Genomic DNA, 9,932 nt, shown 5'->3' with positions numbered 1-9,932 from the left:
TTTGGCGCATCATAAAACGGAAGATATGACAAAAAAGACCTAAGACAGTTGAGCAACTAGAATCCTACATTAGACAAGAATGGGTTAACATTCCTATCCTTAAACTTGAGCAACTTGTCTCCTCAGTCCCCAGACGTTTACAGACTGTTGTAAAGAGAAAAGGGGATGTCTCACAGTGGTAAACATGGCCTTGTCCCAACTTTTTTTGAGATGTGTTGTTGTCATGAAATTTAAAATCACCTAATTTTTCTCTTTAAATGATACATTTTCTCAGTTTAAACATTTGATATGTCATCTATGTTCTATTCTGAATAAAATATGGAATTTTGAAACTTCCGCATCACTGCATTTCATTTTTATTTACAATTTGTACTTTGTCCCAACTTTTTTGGAATCGGGGTTGTACTTTATGTGATAAAGTATTTACTATGAAGAAGAAGCAAAGTTATAATATATAGTTTCAGGCTGTTCCTCCCCCCCCAATTTCTAGGTATACACCATTTTACAGAGCCTCCAAAGGTTTTTTGTTGTTGTTTTTTAAAACTCTTGTGGGAACAACATAATTGTCCTGAAAGTTTTTTTTTTTTCTTGTGCACATAATTTAACTATGTTGATAATTATATTATAACATAAGATAAAAATTTGTTCTCACAAGATAATTAACTTCTCACGAGATAACTATCTTATGCGCACAAGATAATATCTTGTTCCCACAAGATACTAATTTGTTCTCACCAGATTAAAACCACATCACCTTATGGGACTTCAGGGGCTCCGTACCATTCACTGGAAGCTCCGGTCAGTTTTAAGCCAATCAGCGTTTCTATTTTTTTCTTCCTGCTGACGACACAAAGCTCCGCCCACTGTCACTGTATCTCTCCGCTGAGGCTCTCCCTGAGCTCGTGTGTTGAAAGGAAAACTGATATAAACTGCTTACGATTTAACGTTTGCAAGTGCGTGTAAAACAAAATACAAACATCATCATCATGATAAATAAGCAATCCATATGAAACTACTGGTTAAAGGAGCGCCATTACCGATCGAGCTTTTAATCCTTCAGTGGTTATTAACAGCCAATGACTTGGCGAATGACTAATTAAAACTCTTGATTATGTATGAGGTATGCTTAACGTAAAATAATCTCACATACGAGTTGGAACACTTCTTAATTCTTTAATTTATTTAACAGTCTTGTTTGCCAAACTGGTCTAACTTTCTGCTCAGACCTGCTGACTGGAACTAGGTAACGTGTGACGTCAAGTCCCTTTAACGGCCTGTGTAATGAAACGGGCACATTTTGTTTGACAGCGAAATCCACCAATAAGAAGAAGGATCATCATACCTGAGGCGGATTTATCTCATGAGTCGGGCCAATCACAGCCTCGAATGTAGCCTTCGTATTGTTTTGACCTTTGAAACCGCATCACAGCCCACCTCGTGTCGATGGCGGAGGAAAACTATAAATACAAGCGGATGACAAGCGCTCGGAGACGAAGTTGTACAAACACCCAGGTATTGGGGTGGAAAGGCGCTTTTTAAGAAGGTTAAACGGAAGTAAACTTTACGTCTACAAACTGGAATACGGTTTTTTTTAAATGTTAACTTGCTTAATGTGAAAGTATTTATATCCTCAGTTTTCTATTTGCACTAGTTAACGGTACTTCAACTACTGCGAACCTTTTATTTTTTTACGAAAGTAAGTAGCTGTTTATTTCACGTTGGTCTGTGTGGTGGTTTGGATTTCGTGTTTTTATATTGCACTGAAGTTGGCTTATGCTGGAAAATGCAGTACAATGTTGTATTAGAGAGAGAGAGAGAGAGAGAGAGAGAGAACTTCAATATCCTGCCAAGTTACTGCGTCAGTAGGCGAGAGGTTTCAGTATCAGGGAGGGTTTGCTAACTCGAATAAAACTCAACCGCAGTCGGCTGTGATAGTTTAATGACTGAATTTTGCATTTATAATCGTCGAATGTTGCCGTCCTCTTGCTGTTATTAACCGAAAAGAGCTGCGTTATTCGTGATATGCCTTTCAAAACTGCTTTATTGGGTGTTTCAGACCATTAATTAAGCCCGTGTTGATGTATTGTGCGCTTATGAGTGTTTTTCCTTACGCTAAAATGTGGCTAGACTTGGAATTGGTGGCGAAAATAGGCTTTGTGTGCAGTGTTTCTTTGCATCTTCGAGAAACATCTTTATCCTGGAATGCACGTTTCCTGACAAAGTAGGATTTATTTCAGAGCCGCAGTCTTTTTAATGTTCTTGCACCCTCGGATCATGCAAATAAAAATCGCTGAGATGTTTATAGCTGGACGGACGATAAGGAGTCGGTTAGGTTGGTTACAGGGCTTTGGGTTCTAGTGGAAGCTCGTTATTATGTAACGCGACCAGCCCCACAGAGCTGCGTGTCTCTGACGCCAAACCGCTTATAGCACGCGCGCTGACGTCGACACTGAGGACTGCCTGCCTTGCCTGCCTCCTCCAGTGCAAACTGTTGCCAGTGATTATGACCAGGTTCTGCCTTAAATCTAACCACGGAGGGGGAAAAAAAAGCTGAACGTTTAGTCTGCAGCACAGCCACCAGACTCGGATGTTTTAAATCATTGATCTTTGCTTCAAGGCTCTGGATTCTATTTATTCATGCGCTTATAAACCTGCATGCATGTGAATCAGATTAAAATACATGAAGGGCCAGAATTGCGGTTTGATTACTGAAGAGTTCTAAATCATGTCAGCACGTTAAGAATTTCCAATCACTTCTTGTTGCGAAGTGCATACCGGTAGAACACCCTGATCATGATTATTCTGCTCTTTAACATAGCTCTCTTTGCTTCTCTAAAGGAACTGGATCACTCGTCTGTGGAAGGAGACGTTTCCTCTGCAACCAGCACTTTGTTCATTTGCCTGGCTCCAGCTGAACGTTGTATTGTGCAAGTCTTGATCCCACGTGAGACTTCGAGCAGCTTCTGGAAATACTGATTATTTTGCACCTGGCCAGTTTAGCAGCTATGCAGCTGGAAATCCAAGTAGCACTCAACTTTATCATTTCTTACCTGTACAATAAGCTGCCACGGCGTCGCGTCAACATTTTTGGTGAGGAGCTGGAGCGGCAGCTTAAACAGAAGTACGAGGGACACTGGTACCCGGACAAGCCATACAAAGGGTCTGGGTTCCGCTGTATTCACGTTGGGGAGAAAGTGGACCTGGTCGTTGAGCAAGCAGCCAAAGAGAGTGGGCTGGACATTGAAGATGTGCGCAACAACCTGCCTCAGGATCTCAGTGTTTGGATCGATCCTTTTGAGGTGTCTTATCAGATTGGGGAAAAGGGACCCGTCAAGGTGCTCTATGTGGATGATAGCAATGAGAACGGGCTGGAGTTGGACAAGGAGATCAAGAACAGCTTTAACCCTGAGGCCCAGGTTTTCATGCCAATCACCGAGCCTGTGGGACCCTCACCCACATCCAGTTCACCGTCCCCTCCTTTTGGTCAGTCGGCTGCTGTCAGTCCCACCTTCATGCCCCGCTCCACCCAGCCTTTAACCTTTACTACTGCCACATTTGCTGCCACCAAATTTGGCTCCACCAAGATGAAGAGTAGTGGTCGCAATGGCAGCAAAGTGGCACGGAGCTCCCCCACTAACCTGGGCTTGAATGTGAACAACCTCCTGAAACAGAAAGCCATCTCCACTTCGATGCACTCACTCTATGGCCTAGGCTTGAGTGGACAGCAGCAGCAGAAGACCTCGGCCCTGTCCCCAAATGCCAAGGAGTTTGTGTTCCCCAGCCTCCAGGGCCAGGGCAGTCCAAGTGCAATGTTCCCAGGAGAGAACTCACTCGGCCTGAGTCTCAGTCCTCTCCAATACAGTAATGCCTTTGACGTGTTCGCCACCTATGGGGGCCTGAATGAGAAATCCCTGATGGATGGCCTAAACTTCAGCTTGAGCAACATGCAGTATTCTAACCAGCAATTCCAGCCAGTAATGGCCAACTAGGAAACAGATGCTACTACAATGACCAGAGATATGTGACTGGGGATTGGATGGGGGTGCTTATTTTCTAAAATTCTGAAAAACAGGAAAAAAAAGAGAGAAAAAAGGAAAAACTTACATGTTAACTGTACAGCCCTAGTGTACAAGTCAAAGAGCATGAGCCCGAGGGTGAATTACTTTGCCCCCTTGAGTTTTTTTTTTTTTTTCCTTATTCTTTATGATGAAGCTTGTAGTACTACATGTCCAAGCTTGGTTACCTAAACTCAATATTAGATTTTTTTTTTTTGCCAACCAAGCACAAAATTATTTTTTATTGACTGTTTTAAGATAACTCTATGAGGAATTAAAACACAAGTCACGGCCTCTTACAGTATTTAAGATTATAGCTGGACAGCCAATTTTCAAAGAATTGGCATAAATACTAAGTGGAAATTTCTTGGTCTTTTTTCTAATTGTATAATTTAATTTAGTACAGAGTTTGTAAAATATCAGAGTATATATTGTTTCTACTACATGGTATTGCATTTATATCTTTTTACTACTCCAGTGATCTGTGATGGCTGCAGCAGCTTTTGTGTTTTCTTTTTTTATTGAAATTGTAAAATGAATCCATCTTTAAAAACATTGACTATTCTGAGGATTGTGTACAGAATATTCCATAGTGGTGGGATTTAAGAATATTTGCTTTTTTTGAAAAAAAAAAAAAAAACAAGAGTTGTATTTTCTGTTAAAAGTTAAGATTTTTGCTATATTATGACGAAATGTAATCGTATATTAATTTTGTACCTACATTGTGCAATACTTGATAAAAACATGGTATAACAAAAGTATTGAGTCAGTGTCTTATATGTTAAGAGGGACTGATAGTTTATTAAGTTTGTATTAAAATTCTTGAAAAATTTTCTTGTCTAAATATTTATTCCCCCATAATGTTAGGACTTTGTGTTTTAAATGTTAGTCTACCAGTACCATGATACAGGTTGCATCTGTACAGGGTTTGCACACAAGTTGATTAACTTGGAAGAAAATTCATGGAACATCTTTGCTAAACTCAATCAAGCACACTTGTGTTCAAGTTTTATCTGACAAGAATAGCTTCCCCCCCCCCCCCATATTCAACTCTATTTGCAGCTTTATTTAAGCATTTTTATTACCAGTTAATTTGAGATTGTCTAATCAATGGGTATTTTACATCTTGATGTAGTACAGACCAAGCAAATGTACATGTTAAGGAAATATCAGCCTTAGTTCAGACTACAAAGTTCTTCACACTTTATGTAAGGTGTCAGTTTTGGGTGGGTTTTCTAAAAGCCTCTTAACATGAAGAGCATCTTAACTAGGAGTGTTCATTGTGGTGATCATGCGGTCATTTAATGATCTTTGTGCTACGATGCTTTTGGGGAACCCACCCCTTCTTGAGATCTCCCACTAAGAAGCAAAACGTATATAAAATGTGTCATGGTTTAAGGCTGCTTTCACTACAGGGAATGTCTTTAAATGCTACTGCCATGTCTTGCAGGTTCAGTGCTGCTTTGCTAATGGCTGTAATGTCCTTGAAATGGCAGGACTGGTCTATTAAAACAAGCCTTGATCATGGGGTTGGGGTGTTACTTTGGCAGAATATTGATGCACCCTCTAGGCTAATCTCATTTTGTCTTCACCCATGTGACTCAGATATAGCCTTGTGTGGTTTAACAGATATATCATAAAGGCTGAGGGCGGGTGCTGGTCTTGCTGGGGCCTCCAGGTCTCCCACACACACTTACACAAACTGTGAGTTCTAAAAATGGCACCTAGCATGACTTAATGGCTCCCCCAACTGCAAGATGTAAATTCAGTCTATATTATGCCTGCTGATTAGTAGTCTTGACTGAGATGTCACAGATGAGTGGGAAATTTAGATATTGCAGTTTACATGTCACTTTCTGGATTGAACAGTAATTTTATCGCTTCTGCAGGTGAAATATTGTGCCCCTTCAGGGCTTATACCTGAATTTATTTATTGTAGCTTGGTGGAATATGAAAGCTTGGAGAGTATTTTGTCACAGATTTTAGTGTCATGTGTGATTCAATTGTTCCTCTACTTCCTTTATATGAAGAATGGACATTCTCAGTGCTTTTTTTTTTTTCTTGCCAGTTCTACCCCATATGGTGTTGCTTCAGAGCAGTTTGCTGCATGTATTGGCCTGGTTTTTTAGTATCTTTGCAATCCTTATCACTCAACACTAACATACAGCCACACCCCTGTGCATGATTTCTGTCCATTCCTTACCCTTCCAGGCATTCTGGGCTGTCTAATCTCTTAGTGTATAGAGCAGGGGTCGTAAACTAGCAGACAACGGTCCAAGTGTAGACACCGTAAAGTATTTCAGCAGATTGAACTACCTACTTAAAAATACTGAGCAGAGCTGATAAACATGAGAGGAAAAAGAAAAAAAAACAGTTCAGAGTCTAGTTTTTTAAACATGAAGATTCTCTTTTGCTTATCCAATCACATGTATTTATATGAATAATTTAGCTGATGGCAACTCGGATCAGGGACAAGATACAGGGATAGAGACTTTAGGTCAGAAACCATAGTGTTTTCACAGATGTGTGTGTGTGTATATATATATATATAGAGAGAGAGAGAGAGCAAGGTTGTGTGAAGATATGAAGTTTATCTTCGAGTGATGAATATATTCATGGGTGAGCGAACAAATGAAAATATTTTCAACATGAGATTAACTATATATTTGCGCCACCGTATGTTCTTTATATTACAGAAACAAACAAAAAAACCCAAGTAAAAGATAAAGAATTGTAATTTTGAACTGGTTCGCCATTTTGACAACATACATCCAGTTAGTGGGAAAACGTTGGGAGTGATATCAGAGTGAAATATCGGGAATTATTATGCATACAGGTCACTTTTTCCATGGAATAAAAACATATTCTATTCCCTTCTAGCAGGTCTGATTCATTCGGTTTGATAGCATGCAATATTATTAGCATATCACTTATCCTACGTGTATTACGTCACTCTACCCAATGGAGAATGAGCGTTGAATATGAGTTACGATATTGCATGGTTGTCAAGACATGTCGGAGATGTAAAACTTCTGTGCTAGCGAGCGACAGTGACAATTTATAAACAAATATGGCCGCCAGGTTTGCTTTGTTAAAAACAGAAGATTTTGAGAGAATTTTGGCTGTTGTTGATTTTAAAAGTAACTAAGTGAATTACATGGGGAAATTAATACTTAAGTATGAGTGAAAAATACTGTGGTGAGCATGCATAGAAGAACAGTCTGGAGACAGAAATCCTAGTTTCTCGGTTGTTAGCCTGTGCTAGTAGCTCTCGGTAGCACTGGCTTGACTGCACTAGTGTTGGCCTTCAATAACACTATTGAACACTACACTGGCTGGAAAGTAACTGGACTGCTACGCTAACAGCACCGAGTCGCAGGTAAGCTAGCGTTGGCCTTTGCTAACACTATTGCTCAATGCTACACCAGCTGGAAGGTAACTGGACTGCCATGCTAACATCACAGAGTCACGGGTAAGCTAGCATTGGCCTTCGCTAACAGTAGTGATGAATGCTACACCGGCTGGAAGGTAACTGGACTGTCACGCTAACAGTACTGAGTCGCGGGTAAGCTAGCGTGGCCTTCGAGAATGCTGATATGAAGAGAGTCTACATGTATAATAATAATAATAATAATAATAATAATATTAGCTGGCTTTTTTTTATGGTCTATCAGATATATTCCATTCACCTAGTGTGATATTGACCGAGTCGAAGACGAGTTCAATATCACACTAGCTGAATGGAATATATCTGCTATACCATGCAACGCCAGCCAGTATTATTTAAATATGTCACTCAGCTCTGCGATGTATTTCGTAAGAAAAATGCGAGTTTTTCAACACAAGAAGATAAACTTCATATCTGCAAGCCAGGGTGGCACAGTGGTGTAGTGGTTAGCACTGTTGCCTCACAGCAAGAAGGTTCTGGGTTTGAGCACAGTGGCCGACAGGGACCTTTCTGTGTGGAGTTTGCATGTTCTCCTCGTGTCTGCGTGGGTTTCCTCTGGGTGCTCCGGTTTCCCCCAGAGTCCAAAGACATGCAGGTTAGGCTAATTGGTGGCTCTAAATTGACTGTAAGTGTGAATGTGAGTGTGAATGATTGTTTCTCTCTATGTGTCAGCCCTGCGATGACTTGTCCAGGGTGTACCCCACCTCTCACCCATAGTCAGCTGGGAAAGGCTCCAGCTTGCCCGCGACCCTGTACAGGATAAGTGGTTACAGATAATGGATGGATATAGACACGTTCACAAACAAAAAGTACCCAAATTTATCAAATGCAATTCACTGATTTCCTCACGAGTGACATCTAGACATTTGTTACAGTTTTGGTAAAACACCCGTGTCCATATTATATATATATATATATATATATATATATATATATATATATATATATATATATATGGTTAAGAAGGCTCCAGCTTGCCTGCGACCCTGTAGAACAGGATAAGAGGCTCCAGATAATGGATGGATGGATATGGTTAAGAAAGAGACAATTTAACAGAATTTTTAAAGACAAAGTGAAGAAGTGAAAAAGTCACTACATACCAAATCACCACTTCAAACTGTCTTTTTTTTTTTTTTTTTTTTAGCTGTAAACTAATTACTATTGGTTAAGCATTAAAACATAACTGTCACCATTCAACATTATTAGTTTGGCTTTTCCTGACCATTTGTTTTACATTTTATGTAACTGGACATTTATATAATGTAAGTGAATTTTCCTGGTATAGAGGTTCTAAATGCACCTTTTTCATGGTATGTCTTGATACCTGAAAGGGGAGAGGAGGCAATCCCTAGGTAAAAGAAACCCTTTCTCACTTCCCTGCCTCTGCACTTGTGATGAGCTGGTATGCCTGGCAGCTCTCTCCAAGCCACAGTTGGCTGTGCCCAGGGGGTGAGTAAGAGGATGAGCTGTCTCAAAAGACACACAAAATGTGGTATTGTGGCAAGAGATGGGATGCGACTGTTTTTCTTTCTTTTGCAGGAAAACATTTGACACCTTTAGATTAACTGAAAGCTGTACTGAGAGGTATGCGGTAGTAATGATGGGAGGGTTCGTCTAAATATCTTAGCTCATTTATTTCCTGGAGGACAGCACACTTTGTGATTTCAATGCTTGAAGACACCTCAAGTTAATTATCAGGTGTAGTAGGTGTGGTAGATGAGAAAAATTGCATCCCTCAAGGATCAGAGTTAGGCACCCTGGATGTTTTTGTTTATATGCACGATATCGTTCTGGGTTTTTTTTTTTTTACTCTCCCCTGACTGGTGTTTGGAACATCATTCCTTTGGCTCACAAAACCTGCCAGACGTTCTGTCAGGACGTCTTCAGATGAGCATTATGGAAAGCTCCACATCTGGTATGCATCAGATGGAAGCTCAGCTATTTCTGTAAAAATGCACACACTCCTCCTCACACACCCATACACATTGTCTATTTGTGTCCTTGTTTCTCAAATATTTTACCCTCTTTTTTTTGTCTTACCTTCTTCTGTCTCAAAGGAGAGAGATGACGATAGTAGAGAGACAGAGACAGGAAAGATATTACCCCCAAAAAAGCTGTAGTAGGCAGAAAGGAGGTATGTGTGAAGCCATAAGGAATGGGGAATCTTAATAATTCAGTCAGAGAAGCAGTGGAGAAATATTTCCCTCAGGGTTTGCATTGTAATAAACAAGAGCAGAAAGATGGTCTGTAACATATGAAGCTTTGCAGGTGGCCAGTGCAGATGGGACTCAGTGCCCACAACTGACTCATGGAGCTGTTGTTTACATGCAGGCTGACTATTTTCCCTTTAAAAAAAAAAAAAATCAATATTTATATCAAATTTCTAAAAAAACCAAAACTGCATATGAAGTTAGATCACAAATGGAATT

General features: G+C 40.1%; 1 protein-coding gene across 1 annotated transcript; it reads left to right on the top strand.

Annotated features, from left to right (window-relative positions):
• Positions 1-1,466: 1,466 nt before the first annotated feature.
• Positions 1,467-4,100, top strand: tob1a (transducer of ERBB2, 1a). The gene is made up of 2 exons (XM_060901597.1): positions 1,467-1,696; positions 2,839-4,100. The coding sequence occupies exon 2, from the start codon at positions 3,006-3,008 to the stop codon at positions 3,987-3,989; it is 984 nt and encodes a 327-aa protein (XP_060757580.1). The 5' UTR covers positions 1,467-1,696; positions 2,839-3,005; the 3' UTR covers positions 3,990-4,100.
• The last annotated feature ends 5,832 nt before the right edge of the window (positions 4,101-9,932 follow it).

The sequence above is a fragment of the Neoarius graeffei genome, chromosome 20 (genome assembly GCF_027579695.1).
Source record: "Neoarius graeffei isolate fNeoGra1 chromosome 20, fNeoGra1.pri, whole genome shotgun sequence".
Taxonomy (NCBI): domain Eukaryota; kingdom Metazoa; phylum Chordata; class Actinopteri; order Siluriformes; family Ariidae; genus Neoarius; species Neoarius graeffei.
This window is presented reverse-complemented; position numbering and strand designations above follow the sequence as displayed.

Bases quoted from the DNA above. Each gene is read 5' to 3' on its own strand.
- tob1a (XM_060901597.1), top strand. From the start codon at position 3,006: ATGCAGCTGGAAATCCAAGTAGCACTCAACTTTATCATTTCTTACCTG.